The 14,014-nt window shown below is 53.3% G+C and overlaps 1 protein-coding gene across 1 annotated transcript in view; it reads left to right on the forward strand.

The window, feature by feature from the left end:
• Positions 1–14,014, forward strand: part of POLE (DNA polymerase epsilon, catalytic subunit) — a 56,043-nt gene that overhangs the window by 4,746 nt on the left and 37,283 nt on the right. Inside the window, exons 7-23 of the mRNA XM_039471600.2 lie at positions 1,072–1,213; positions 1,343–1,423; positions 2,427–2,534; positions 2,930–3,040; positions 3,312–3,397; positions 3,610–3,729; positions 5,308–5,440; positions 5,671–5,784; positions 6,107–6,319; positions 6,612–6,719; positions 7,831–7,959; positions 8,034–8,136; positions 8,225–8,371; positions 9,058–9,203; positions 12,020–12,168; positions 12,970–13,062; positions 13,273–13,417. Coding sequence (XP_039327534.2) covers positions 1,072–1,213; positions 1,343–1,423; positions 2,427–2,534; positions 2,930–3,040; positions 3,312–3,397; positions 3,610–3,729; positions 5,308–5,440; positions 5,671–5,784; positions 6,107–6,319; positions 6,612–6,719; positions 7,831–7,959; positions 8,034–8,136; positions 8,225–8,371; positions 9,058–9,203; positions 12,020–12,168; positions 12,970–13,062; positions 13,273–13,417 — 2,128 coding nt within the window. The remainder of the gene's footprint in view (positions 1–1,071; positions 1,214–1,342; positions 1,424–2,426; positions 2,535–2,929; positions 3,041–3,311; positions 3,398–3,609; positions 3,730–5,307; positions 5,441–5,670; positions 5,785–6,106; positions 6,320–6,611; positions 6,720–7,830; positions 7,960–8,033; positions 8,137–8,224; positions 8,372–9,057; positions 9,204–12,019; positions 12,169–12,969; positions 13,063–13,272; positions 13,418–14,014) is intronic.

Consider the following 14,014-nt stretch of genomic DNA (forward strand, 5'->3'; position numbering starts at 1 on the left):
TTGAACTCATGGGCTGATAGTGGCCGCAAGGGTGGGCCACATGTTTAGACATGGCAGAGACCCATGCATAGGCTGTGCAATGCCCAGGCCTGCTCTTCAGCCTGCATAAGGCAGCCTCCTCAGTGACAGGACCATGCCTGGGTGCTCTCCTGACTGGCAGTACTTAATGTTTTCTTTCTTTTTTCTTCTATTATTTATTTTGAGACAGGGTTTTGCTGTGTTGCCCAGGCTGGAGTGCAGTGGTGCAATCATAGCTCACTGTGGCCTTGAGTTCCTGGGCTCAAGCAATCCTTCCACCTCAGCCTCTTGAGTAGCTGGGATCACAGGTGTGTACCCCATGCCTGGCTAATTATTATTATTATTGTTATTTTTTGTAGAGATGAGTCTCCCTATGTTGCCCAGGACTGTCTTGAACTCCTGGGATCCAACGATCCTCCTGCCTCCCAAAGTGCTGGGATTAGAGGCATAAGCCCCCATGCTCGGCCATGTGTGTGTGTGTGTGTGTGTGTGTGTGTGTGTGTGTATGTATTTTTTTTAGTTGGGGTGTAACTCACATCATATAAAATGCATACATCTTACACGGAATTTTCCCCTGTCTGTAGGGTTATCATCCAAGCCATTCTTTTTTTTTTCTCTCTCTTTTTTTTTTGGAGATAGTCTTGCTCTGTTGCCCAGGCCGGAGTGCAGTGGTGCAATCTCTGCTCACTGCAACCTCTGCCTCCCGGGTTTGAGTGATTCTTCTGTCTCAGCCTCCCAAGTAGCTGGGATTACAGGCGTGCACCACCACACCTAGCTAATTTTTGTATTTTCAGTAGGGACAGGGTTTCATCGTGTTGGCCAGGCTGGTCTCGAACTCCTACCTCAGGTGATCTGCCCTCCTTGACCTCCCAAAGTTCTGGGATTACAGGTGTGAATCACCACGCCCAGCCCAATCCAAGCCATTCTGAAAGGAAGGGCCGCCCTGTCATGGAAACCACCTCAATTTACCTTTGTGCTTATTCAGTTTGAACTCTGGCCTCCCCTCTTCCAGGCTGTGGCAGTTGAGTTTCTTGCTCTCTTTTTGATTCCTAGCGTTCTGCAAAGGAGCAGTGTCATCACTGATGAAGAGGAAGCCTCTAAGAAGATCACTGATCAGCTGGACGACATTGTGGACATGCGGGAGTACGACGTCCCCTACCACATCCGCCTCTCCATTGACCTGAAGATACACGTGGCGAGTACGGGGCAGTCGGGCTGCTGCTCGTGAATTTCCTAACAGCCAGGAGGTGATCATCATGGGTGAATCCGCAGAGGAACAGACTTCCCTGGAGGATAACTCTAGTCAACACACTGTGTTTTGCAGGCTCATTGGTACAATGTCAGATACCGAGGAAATGCTTTTCCGGTGGAAATCACCCGCCGAGATGACCTTGTTGAACGACCTGTAAGTTTTGGCTTATATTACCTTCATCCTAAAATTCCTTGTTTTCTGGAGAGAATACTCTTCAGTGCAGAAAAGTGGATTTGACTCAAAGATATATTTGCTGCTTTTTTCCCTAAATACTTTCTTTTTTTTTTGAGACGGAGTTTCGCTCTTGTTACCCAGGCTGGAGTGCAATGGCGCGATCTCGGCTCACCGCAACCTCCGCCTCCTGGGTTCAGGCAATTCTCCTGCCTCGGCCTCCTGAGTAGCTGGGATTACAGGCACGCACCACCATGCCCAGCTAATTTTTTGTATTTTTAGTAGAGACAGGGTTTCACTATATTGACCAGGATGGTCTCGATCTCTTGACCTCGTGATCCACCCGCCTCGGCCTCCCAAAGTGCTGGGATTACAGGCTTGAGCCACCGCGCCCGGCCTCCAAATACTTACTTAAAGGAATTATGGAGTTAGAATTTCTCATCAGAACATTTCATTTTTTGTTGTGTGTCGCTGCATGACACCAGTATTTGAGTTAACCAGGAATTGGACATTTGAGGGAGAGCTGGGACTTCCATTTGAGTAGTTGATAGCAAAGTGACATCGTAACAATGGATTTGTAACTAGAAGGCCTTGGTTTGAGTACGACTTCGCGATCTTGGGAAAATTTTTGTATTGAGTTTTCTCTTTTCCGAAATGAAGATATCATCTCTGTGCCACAATAACCCTTCAGGATTGTCATAACCGTCAGAATGAGGTGATGCCTTTTAAAGAATTTGTCTGCTAAAGTTCTTTGATTTTAGACTTGTCCTGTGATCAGCTGCTCTTTTTGGTAAGTTTTCATACCATAGAGAGTCGTGATACACTTGACACAGGTCGGTCAGTCTCAGGGTCCCTGTCCCAGCTTTTTCAGGGCCCCTTGACTCTTTTAGCAACCAGAGGGAGGTGGAGCAGGCCAGGGGTCGGTGTTCAAGGAGACCCAATGGGGAGCTCAGAGCTTGGCTTTATGCTTATTTTGTCACCACAGGACCCTGTGGTTTTGGCATTTGACATTGAGACGACCAAACTGCCCCTCAAGTTTCCTGATGCTGAGACGGACCAGATTATGATGATTTCCTACATGATCGATGGCCAGGTGAGCAGGTGGCTTCTGGGAAGTAAGCTCCTGGGATGGGGGTCTTGTCTGGTCCCCAAACTAGAGCAGCATCTGCCCCACAGTTAGTGTTTGTTGAGTGAATAACCAGTTAGTGAGTCCAGGAATGGGAGCAAGCAAGCCGCTCCTCTCTTTTCCAATGGGAATCCGGACACAGAGGGTCTCTTCTCGGGAAGCTTAAGCCGCTTTCATGTTGTTGTGTACTTCTTTGTAGTGAGACTCTCTTGGCAGAGGGTCTGGGCAGTGTGGGGAGGCTGTGTCTTGGCTCTGCTGTGGTCTTTGTAGTGAGAGTCTCTAGGCAGAGTGTCTGGGCAGTGTAGGGAGGCCCTTGGCTTTGCGGCCTCTGACTTGTGTTGATTGCTCATGAACTTCCCTAGGGCTACCTCATCACCAACAGGGAGATTGTTTCAGAAGATATTGAAGATTTCGAGTTCACCCCCAAGCCAGAATATGAAGGGCCCTTTTGTGTCTTCAACGAACCTGATGAGGTGAGGAGGTAGCACTTGGGAGACCGCCTGGTATTTTGGGAAGAAGGGGCACGCGGCTCTTTCCAAGGCCTTAGGCATTCCGTTGGATCAGAATTGCAGCTCCATGAGCTTTGTTCTTAGGGTGTGACCCTCTTTCCTGCCAGAGACTAGGGCAGGGGGAGGGAATAAGGGCCAACATGAGGCTGCTGCTGCTTCTGAACTTGGGGAGAGGAATGTGGAAATAGCTGGAAGAAGAGAAAGCAGCACTCGGACTGCTGTGACTTGGGTTTAGGCTCATCTGATCCAAAGGTGGTTTGAGCACATCCAGGAGACCAAACCCACCGTCATGGTCACCTACAACGGGGACTTTTTTGACTGGTGAGTCTGTCTTCTCTGAGTAACTGGACGGCGTTTGGGAGGGAGTGCATTGCATGGTGTGGGTGGGCTTCCCATGCCGACTGAGGAGGTGGCTCCAGGTTCACTCTGCACCTCCCACGTCTGGGTTCCTCCCTGGGTCTGAGGGTGGAATGGCAGAAGGGGAGTTAGAGTCTGACCTGACCCCTTGCTTGTCTGTCCTCTTTTGAACCCAGGCCGTTTGTGGAGGCCCGGGCAGCAGTCCACGGGCTGAGCATGCAGCAGGAGATAGGCTTCCAGAAGGACAGCCAGGGGGAGTACAAGGCACCCCAGTGCATCCACATGGACTGCCTCAGGTAGGGGCCGCAGGGCAGCACAGCTCGTCACTGCCGTCTGTGAGCGAGAGCCGAAGGTCGCTTGTAGACCGTGCAGTGGACGCATCTCTTACGGGAGGAGGGTGGCCTCTGAGAGGCCCTTTCAGGTCACCGAAAGGACGGCAGCTGCAGCCTTGCCAGGGCCTGGGATTTGCTGACTTTGTTGGCTGACAGTTCGTCAGTGTCCAGGCCCATGGAGTATCAGCCTCTGGGCTGGGGAAGACACACTCAGCAGGCAGGTCCCTAGCTAGGACCTCATGGAGGTACCTGCCCTGCCAGGTGAGGTTGGGATGTGGTAGCCAGGCTGACCCAGAGGACAGGCCTCACAGGACAAGCACAGATTCCAGACGAGCAGGGGTGTGCAGCCGAGAGGTGGAGATAGTCACGGCGTCTGGGGGCTCTGGCATGTCTGGTTGCGAGGACAGGTGGATGTGGAATTGCCGAGAGAAGGAGGCTGGAAGGGAAGGAGTCTCCGTGGGCCTCTGTACTGGTGGGAGGCAGATTCAACCTGACCATCATGGTGCCACTGCAGCACTTGAAGCCTGAATGCGTTTCTGTTTAGCTCTGATGTTTGGCTCTTGGGTTGCAGAGGGAAGCCAGGAGGCTGGGGCTGGTTTAGTGTGACAGTGTGACAGTTGTGCTCCAAGGCAGGGGGTGAGCGGCCCGAGGATGTAGGGTCTGTCATGTGGGGCAGGGGCAGGGGCAGGGAGAGGCCCAGGAATGCTGGTTCTCAGGGAGGGGGTGGTACCTGGGGATCTTACGGCATCTGTGGAGACAGGGAATGTGGATAGAGGGGCTTGAGGTGAGAGGCGACCCCTGCTACTGATAGGCGAGTCTGGAAGTCCCACCCAGATAGGGGCCCTGAAGACCACCGTGAGGCTTGGTTTGGGCCTGCAGTGTGGATTGGGACTCACTGGCACGCAGGTCTTGCTGAAAGCTTGGGTAGGGGATGAACTCTGAAGGCAAGAGGAAGAGGTCACAGGGTGAAGGCCGCGGGGGCAGAGACAGGACGTGGCCCCTGGACAGCTGCCCCAGGGGAGGCATCTGTGGGGAGGAGGTAGAGACAGGTTCCGGGTAGCGTGTGGGGGGCCTTCTTTTCTTCATTTTTATTTTCTATTTATTTTATTTTTTATTTTTATTTTTATCGTTCCTCACGTCGGATCACATCTTGCCTTCTATTAAAGGAGGGTGGGCTTGAGTGTTTCCGTGCTGAAGGGACAGTGTGAGGAGAGAAGCTCAGTGTGGCTGATAACGAGGCCCCAAGGGTGCAGGCCTGAGGTCTTGGGGAGAGGCCATGGGCTTTGCCGAGGGCGGGAGGAAGGCGAGGGCCCGAAGGACTGGTCCTGGTGCTGCCTCGGGTCGTGGATAGGTCGTTGAGATGAACTAGATCCGGACGAAGGGTTTTCACGAGGGGCCTACACCGTGTGGGGCCTTGGTGTGAGGCTCCTGGGTACCTGTTAGTACCTTGCATCCGTCTGTGTGGTGCCCAGTTTTGCTGGTTCTCAGGGGTTCCCTGGCTGCATGTTAGAATCCTGGTTTCTGTTCTCATTCTCCTTCCAGGTGGGTGAAGAGGGACAGTTACCTTCCTGTGGGCAGTCATAACCTCAAGGCAGCTGCCAAGGCCAAGCTAGGCTATGATCCTGTGGAGCTGGACCCAGAGGACATGTGCCGGATGGCCACCGAGCAGCCCCAGGCACGTGAGCCTCATCTCAGCTCCCCTTGCTGCCATGTGTGTGCACGTATGCCAGCCCACGCCACCCAGCAGGCTGTGCCTCCGGGGCACACGTGTTTTGTCCTGCGCCCATCTCCTTGCTGTGCGTGTGGCAGGCTGGCCAGGCCAGGCCAGGCTCTGCTCTCTGTGCTTCACACTTGACCGTGGGCTCTTGGCTTTGATGACTCTGCTCTCTGGCGTTCTCTCCTCAGACACTGGCCACGTACTCCGTGTCAGACGCTGTCGCCACTTACTACCTGTACATGAAGTACGTCCACCCCTTTATCTTCGCTCTGTGCACCATTATTCCCATGGAGCCCGATGAGGTGAGTGTCTCGTCTCCTGTCAGCACCCTGGCCTCCTCGGCCCTCGCCCCATTGTGAATGCACTGGAGCTGAATGGAGGTGGATGTCCCAGGAGTGCTGGTGCCAAAGGCAGCAGGAGAATTCTGGTGTGTGATGTCAGGGATGTCCTTTGGGAATTCTTGGGCCCTGGTGTGAGGAAGGAACCACAGGAGGCAGAATCTGCAGCCATTTACTACAAGGTTTTCTCCTCCCACGCTGAAGTTCACTTTAGCCTCCTGGACTTTGCCTGGGAGTCAGGGCCTTTGGTGCAGCTTTTGGCTAGAAGCTCTGGTTTCTCTTGCAGGTGCTGCGGAAAGGCTCTGGCACACTGTGTGAGGCCTTGCTGATGGTGCAGGCCTTCCACGCCAACATCATCTTCCCCAACAAGCAGGAGCAGGAGTTCAATAAGCTAACGGACGACGGACATGTGCTGGACTCTGAGACCTACGTGGGGGGCCACGTGGAAGCCCTCGAGTCTGGGGTCTTCCGCAGCGACATCCCCTGCCGCTTCAGGATGGTGCGCTGCTTCCTCAGATTCGGTTTCTTCTGAGGTGGGACGCAGAAGCCCCGGGGGCAGAAATAAAGCCCCTTCTCCCCATTCTGTCTCATGGCTCCCTCCCTGGGTGTGGCTTATCTGGCCCACCTCCCCGGAGGGCTTCTTTAGGGCGGTGCACTGCAGAGTGCACCTGTGAGTCCTTCCGGAGCTTTCTCAGGCACATCCTGCAGCTTGCGGCCACAGCATCGAACCTGAGGTGGGCTGGTGGGGTGTGTTCCCTTCTGACCCGTTGTCTCACCGTTGTTTGTGCTAGAATCCCGCCGCCTTTGATTTCCTGCTGCAGCGGGTTGAGAAGACCTTGCGTCATGCCATTGAGGAAGAGGAGAAGGTACCCGTGGAACAGGTCACCAACTTTCAAGAGGTAACCATCCAGGAGGCAGGAAGAGCCAGTCCGTGTTCGTACGCCTTCTTCACCAACCCCGTCTTTCAGCAGCACGTTCGTTGTGCACCTGCTGCTTGTGGTGCTGAGGACGGAGACACGGTCTCTGGTGGGACAGGGCAGTCACAGTTGTGATGTGCAATGCTGTCTGCCGAGGTCGGAGGGCTTCATGAGAAGGTGGGGTGTGAGCTGCTGACATGTGGTCACATGGCCAGGTGGGCCCTGGTGGGATGTGTCCGTGCCCCGTTTTAAGGCATTGGGACTCTATTTTATAGGCATTGGGGAGGCATTGGAGGTTTTAAATTTTATTTACTTTTTGTTGTTGAGACTTAAAAATGACAGTACATTCCTGCAAATGACAAGATTAATGACTGTAAAGTCTGTTCACATAATGGTTAGAGCAAGCACCACTTAGGAAGTGTGTTATTTGACTGGAGAAGGAGACACCAGTTCTTTTGTGTGGTCTGCGCTCCTCAGGATGCGGCACACCTCATTTCTTTTGAGATGGAATCTCACTATTGTCGGCCCGGGCTGGAGGGCAATGGCACGATCTCGGCTCACTGCAGCCTCTGCCTCCTGGGCTCCAGCAGTTCTCCTGCCTCAGCCTCCCGAGTAGCTGACCTTGACCTCATGGGCTCAAGCGATTCTTCTACCCGAACCTTCCAAGTAGCTGGGCCCGTAGGTGCTACCATCACATACAGCTAATTTTTTATTTTTATTTTTTGTGGAAATGGGGTCCCACTGTGTTGCTTAGGCTGGTCTCGAGCTCCTAGGCTCAAGTGATCCTCTGGCCTCGGTCTCCCAAAGTGCTGGGATTATGAGCAGGAGCCACCACACCTGGCCTAAGGGATTTTTTTTTTAATACTGGGGATAATTTGGTGTTCAAGTGATTTTCTTGTAAGACTCTACCAAATTTAATGTATTTCATAGAACCCATGACAGCACTTCTTAACTTTTTTCTTCTGGTTAATTTTTGGTCTATTTAGATATTTTCAGCGTTTTCCACTCCTGGGTGTCTAACGTAGGAGGTGGTAAGCTGGCATGTGAGGGAAGTTTGGTCACCAGCCTCCACTGAGTTTCGCTTTCTCTGCAGTTGTGTGAGCAGATTAAGAGCAAGCTTGCCTCTCTGAAGGAGGTTCCCAACCGCATCGAGTGTCCACTCATCTACCACCTGGACGTGGGGGCCATGTACCCCAACATCATCCTGACCAACCGCCTGCAGGTGAGGCCGTGCTTCCTGCGTCAGGGTCGGAGCTCTCTGTGCCCGAGCCCTAAGTGCTTTCTCACCCCTCGCAGCCCTCTGCCATGGTGGACGAAGCCACCTGTGCTGCCTGTGACTTCAATAAGCCTGGAGCGAACTGCCAGCGGAAAATGGCCTGGCAGTGGAGGGGCGAGTTCAGTGAGTGGCGGCCGCCTGGGTGGGCTCTCGGCGGGAAGCGGGTGCGTCTGTGCCTCCTTTTGAACTCGCTCCTGTTGCCTTCTTCCAGTGCCGGCCAGTCGCAGCGAATACCATCGGATCCAGCACCAGCTGGAGTCAGAGAAGTTCCCCGCCTTGTTCCCAGAGGGGCCAGCTCGGGCCTTTCACGAACTGTCCCGTGAGGAGCAGGCGAAATACGAGAAGAGGAGGTTGGCGGGTGAGTGCCTGGGCGTGGGCGTGGCTGTCCGCTGTGGCTCTTGCTCCCACTTTTTGTTCTTACTGGGCTGCATTGTCCATCCCAGCTGGGGCACAGAGGTGTCGTCAGAGCAGACTGACTGTAAGCTGTGCTCTCGCGGCAGGGCCCTTGATTTGCTTCCCCTTCAGCAGGTGTTCGACACTGCTGTTCTGCGGTCTCGGTGTACTTGACTTGTTGCTACGCCTGGGCTGTCCTATTTCTTTCTTTTTTTTTTTAAACGGGGTCTCACTGTCACCCAGGCTGGAGTGCAGTGGTGGGATCTTGGCTCACTGCAGCCTTGACCTCCCAGGCTCTGGCAATCCTCCCGTCTCAGCCTCCTAAGTAACTGGGACTACAGGTGCGGGCCATCATGCCCGGCTTATTTTTTGTATTTTTTTGTAGAGGTGGGGTCTCATCCATGTTGCCCAGGCTGTTCTGAAACTCCTGGGCTCAAGTGATCGGCCTGCCTTGGCCTCCCAAAGTGCTGGGATTACAGGTGTGAGCCAGTGTGCCTGGTCACCTTCTTTGATATGAGAAACTAGCAACGTATCTGAGCTGCTGCTCCTTTGTAGGAACATGGAAGCCGTGTTCCTCAGCACCCCTGTGCCCTGGCTCCCTCTGCTCTGGGAGACCTCACCCACCTGCTCCACCCTCTCCATTGTGCTTAGATTATTGCCGGAAAGCCTACAAGAAAATCCACATCACCAAGGTGGAAGAGCGCCTCACCACCATTTGCCAGCGGGAAAACTCCTTCTACGTGGACACTGTGCGTGCCTTCCGGGACAGGCGCTATGAGTTCAAAGGGCTCCACAAGGTGAGCTCTGAGGTGCTGCAAGCTTTGACCTCTGAGGGCAGTTGAGGTCAGCCTGTGAAGTAGGCATTCTTCGCTCCCTGCCTGGGATCCTCTGAGCAGGCACTTGCACTTGGATGGTAACATGCAATTGTTTTTGTCTTGGAAGAGTTGATGGTCAGGATGTAGGCTGTCGTCTACCCTGGTCCCAGGCCCCAGAAGGATCCTGAATGATTATTTAGAGTAGGGGTCAGCAGGCCCCAGCCAGCCGCCGTTTGAGTAAATCATGTCTTAGGGAACTCAGTTGCCTTTGCCTGTTAATTATCTCTTTCCTGCTGTCATGGGTGGTGAGGAGTTCTGAGAAACCGTAAGGTCATCACTGTGGTCTTTACCATCTGGCCCTTTAGTTTGCTGACCCCTGATTAGACAAAGTAGGGGGAATTTTAACTGACAAGTTTTATCCTGTAGGAGCAAGGAAAATGCTTAGCAACACCTCAGTTTTGTTATCAGCAGGTCATTGTGTTGGTTTTTTTTTTTTTTTTGAAATGGAGTCTTGCTCTGTTGCCCAGGCTGGACTGCAGTGGTGGAATCTCTGCTCACTGCAACCTCCACTTCCTGGGTTCAAGCAGTTCTCTGCCTCAGCTTCCCAAGTAGCTGAGATTACAGGCACCCACCACCACACTGATCTTGGCCAGGCTGGTTTTGAACTCCTGACCTTGTGATCCACCCGCTTTGGCCTCCCAAAGTGGTGGGATTATAGAGGTGAGCCACTGCACCCAGCCACAGGTCACTGTTTTATATCTGATCAGATTGAGTCATATCTTCCTGAAAGACCTTCACTATAGACCAGGCGTCCCCAAACTACGGCCTGCGGGCCACATGCAGCCCCCCGAGGCCATTTATCCGGCCCCCTGCTGCACTTCAGGAGAGGGCACCTCTTTTGTTGGTGGTCAGTGAGAGGAGCACAGTATGTGGCGGCCCTCCAGCGGTCTGAGGGACAGTGAACTGGCCCCCTGTGTAAAAAGTGTGGGGACACCTGCTGTAGACTCAGCACGGTCCCTGCTGTGCGGCTCCTGGCATCCTGCACTGCCCTGCTGAACTAACTGGCATGTGTTCTTTTTTATAGAAAGACGTAGTGTGACGTTTTGTGGGTTTTTTTCTTTTTTCTTTTTCTGGGGACGGAGTCTCACTCTGTCACCCAGGCTGGAGTGCAATGGCATGATCGTGGCTCACTGCAACCTCTGCCTCCTGGGTTCAGATGATTCTTCTGCCCCAACCTTCCAAGTAGCTGGGACTGCAGGCGTATACCACCACCCCCAGCTAATTTTTTTGTGTTTTTAGTAGAGACAGGGTTTCACCATCTTGGCCAGGCTGATCTCGAACTCCTGACCTCGTGATCTGCCTGCCTCTGCCTCCCAAAGTGCTGGGATTACCGGTGTGAGTCGCTGCGCCTGGCTGCCATTTAGTGTTTTTAGGTGCTCAGTTCAGGAGCAGGAAGCATCTTCACATTGTCGTCCAACCGTCAACACCATCTTCCTCCAGAAGTGTTCACCTTCTTCAATTGAAATTCTTGTCTACATTAAACAATGGCTCCCCACCTCCTCCTCCGGCCCCTGGCAACCCCCATTCTACTTTCTGTCTCTGAATTCCACAACTCGAGGGATGTCCTGTAAGCGAACCAACCGTGCAGTATTTGTATCTTTGTGACTGGCTTTTTCACTTAGCACGATGCTTTCTCTTTTTGAGACGGGAATCTCACTCTATCCCCCCACTTGCAGGTCAGTGGTATGATCTTGGCTCACTGCAGTCTCTACCTCCCAGGCTCAAGTGATCCTCCCACCTCAGCCTCTCCAGTAGCTGGGACCACAGGCGTGCCACCACACCCGGCTGGTTTTTGCATTTTTGGTAGAGACAGAGTTTCAGCATGTTGCCTGGGCTGGTCTCAAACTCCTGAACTCAGGTCGTCTGCGCACCTCAACCTCCCACAGTACCGAGATGACAGGCATGATGAGCCAGCGCTCCCAGCCTTAGCATGATGTTTTCAAGTCGTGTCCATACTGCATTTCTGTGAATGGCTGAGTAACATTAATTGTGTGGATTTGTCACACTTTTGTTTATCCCTTCATTCAATAATGTTCACTCGGGTTGCTTCCACCTTTTGGCTGTTATGAGTAATCCTGGATTGAACATGGGGTGCAAGTATGTCCTCCCATCTCTGCTTTTGGTTATTTTGGATAAGGTACCCAGCAGTAGAGTTGTTAGATCATGTGATAATTCCACATTTAGCTTTTAAGGAGCTGCCATACCATCTCACTTTATTTTAATTGAGCAATTGCTAAATTACTTGTTCGTCTGCCTTGCTCATCAAATAAACACCAAAGGTGTAGCAGTTGTGCTTCAGAGTACAGCGGAGTTCCCAGCACATAACAGGAACTCGGTGATTGTCTTCATGAATTTGTTTCTGTTCTTTGAATACCAAGCCTTTAAAAACCTTTTCTCCTGTTGGGCGGGGAATTTGCTGAGAAATCTGCGGTCTTAGCTGCATTTCTTTATTGACTGATTTTACCAGGGATCTCCTGAGTAGCTCTTGTTTCCTAGAAAGTGTGCAGAAGTGTTTAGAGACATCAGGCCATGAAATCTGCAGTGTTCAAATGATCCTGTCCACATAGAGACAGGAGAAAGGAAGTGTGACAACTGGCCAGTCTAGAAGAAGAATGTACGGTCTTCATTGTACTGGTTTTTACGGTTTTCTGTAGATTTGAAAATTTGCAAAATATTGGAAACCTGGACCATTGACTTTGTAGAATCCATGATGTGCGCCACGTTCATGTGCTTCTCAGGTGTGGAAAAAGAAGCTCTCTGCGGCTGTGGAGGTGGGCGACGCGGCCGAGGTGAAGCGCTGCAAGAACATGGAGGTGCTGTATGACTCGCTGCAGCTGGCCCACAAGTGCATCCTCAACTCCTTCTACGGCTACGTCATGCGCAAGGGGTAGGCGGGGCCCGGGCCCGGGAGAGGCTTACAGGAGGAATGGGTGAGCCGGTGTTGTGGTCGGCTTCAGGTGTAGGTGGCGGTGCCTGGAGGGCCCTTTATCCCATTCAAGGAATATTGGAGGAAGGAGGAAGGAGGCTTTGGGCTGGGGTTGGGAGATGGAGGAGAGTGGGGGCCACTGACCTTGAGAGTCCGGGCGTCCATGAGCCACGTGTGCTGTGAGATGCACGTGTCTGCAGTGTGGGCTAGAGACACGACTTGCCATTTTCCGGTGTGTTTGTATCTCGCAGCGTGGATCCTCACTCGGAGACTTGGAGAGTGTTAGGCGGTTGCTTCACAGCATGTCTGTGTGTCAGGGAGGGGCACAGAGTGACTGACAAGGGGCGCCAAGAGGGGAGGCTGGGACCCAGGCTGGGGGAGGGTCGGGCCTGGCAGGTGGGCCTGGGCTTTGTCTGAGAAGCTCAAGGTGAGAATGGGGCTTGGGAGAAGGTGTGAAGACAGTAGAGAAGGCGTGAATGGGCCTGGGTGGTATTAAGAGTCCTGCTGAGGCTGGAGTCCCGAACAGATGCGGTGGCACACACTGCACCCTTTCAGATCCTTCTTGAGCCATGCTGGGCACCAGAGTGGCGACACAGAGGTGTCTGGGCAGAGCTGGATTCCACCTTAGTTCTGTCCTGGTTCACGGCCATTTGTCTGTCCATGTCTGGTCTCTGCCTTCCTCCTCCCCACTCCCCACTGCCTCTGATACCCTCTGGAGGGAACCACACCAACCCCACCCACCGGGCTGTGGTGTCCTCTCAGGGCCCGCTGGTACTCCATGGAGATGGCCGGTATCGTCTGCTTCACCGGGGCCAACATCATCACCCAGGCGCGGGAGCTAATCGAGCAGATTGGGTGAGCGCGAAAGGGCAAGCGTGGGGCTGGGAGCAGGTCCTGTGGGCAGGTGTGGGCAGGAAGGAGGGAGGGAAGGCTGGAAGGCACACAGTGGGTGGGAAGGAAGGAGAGGGGGAAGGCCAGAAGGGAGGAGAGGGGCAAGGCTGGAGGCTGCACGCTGGGCGGGAGGGAGAGGGGAATTCATGACCTTGCTCCTCTCTTTCTCTGAAGGAGGCCTTTGGAGCTGGACACAGATGGCATATGGTGTGTCCTGCCTAACAGCTTCCCAGAAAATTTTGTCTTCAAGACGACCAACGTGAAGAAGCCCAAGGTGACCATCTCCTACCCAGGCGCCATGTTGAACCTCATGGTCAAGGTGAGTCTGGGGCATGTGGTCCTGGACCACCAGCCGGCCTGGTGCCAGTGTCCTGATGTCACTGGCTCTGCAGCGCCTCTCAGTGCATGTGCCCTCCTGGCACCTGGCCCCGCCCACATTGCTTTTCTGTAGCCTGGAGGCCATGGTCAGAAGGCAGCAAGTGATTCTACTCGTTTCTCTCAGCGAATAGCACCCAGACGTTTTTGCTTTTAGCTTTTTATTTTGAAATAAATTTAAACTTACAGGAAATTACAAAAATGGTACAGAGAATTTCTGTATTCCCTTCAGCCTGCTTCCCGTCACGCTGACCTCGCCTAAGCCACGGTGTGCGTGTCAAAACTGAGAAACCTGCATGGGTGCCCCCGTAAGGGCACTGCAGGCCTCACCCGGGTTTCCCGTGTTCCCAGCACAGCCCCTTCTCTGTCCCTGAACCCTGGCAAGGACCCACGTGGCGCTGATGTGTCCTGTCCCGCCCCATCCTCACGTGACAGCTTCATACGTTAGTGCTGCTGGCCAGGCGGTGGTTGGCTGTCCCTTGATTTGGGGTTATGTGTTGTTTCTCTTGATCAGACTGAGGCGATTTGGGTTTCTGGAGTT

The sequence above is a fragment of the Saimiri boliviensis genome, chromosome 7 (genome assembly GCF_048565385.1).
Source record: "Saimiri boliviensis isolate mSaiBol1 chromosome 7, mSaiBol1.pri, whole genome shotgun sequence".
NCBI lineage: Eukaryota > Metazoa > Chordata > Mammalia > Primates > Cebidae > Saimiri > Saimiri boliviensis.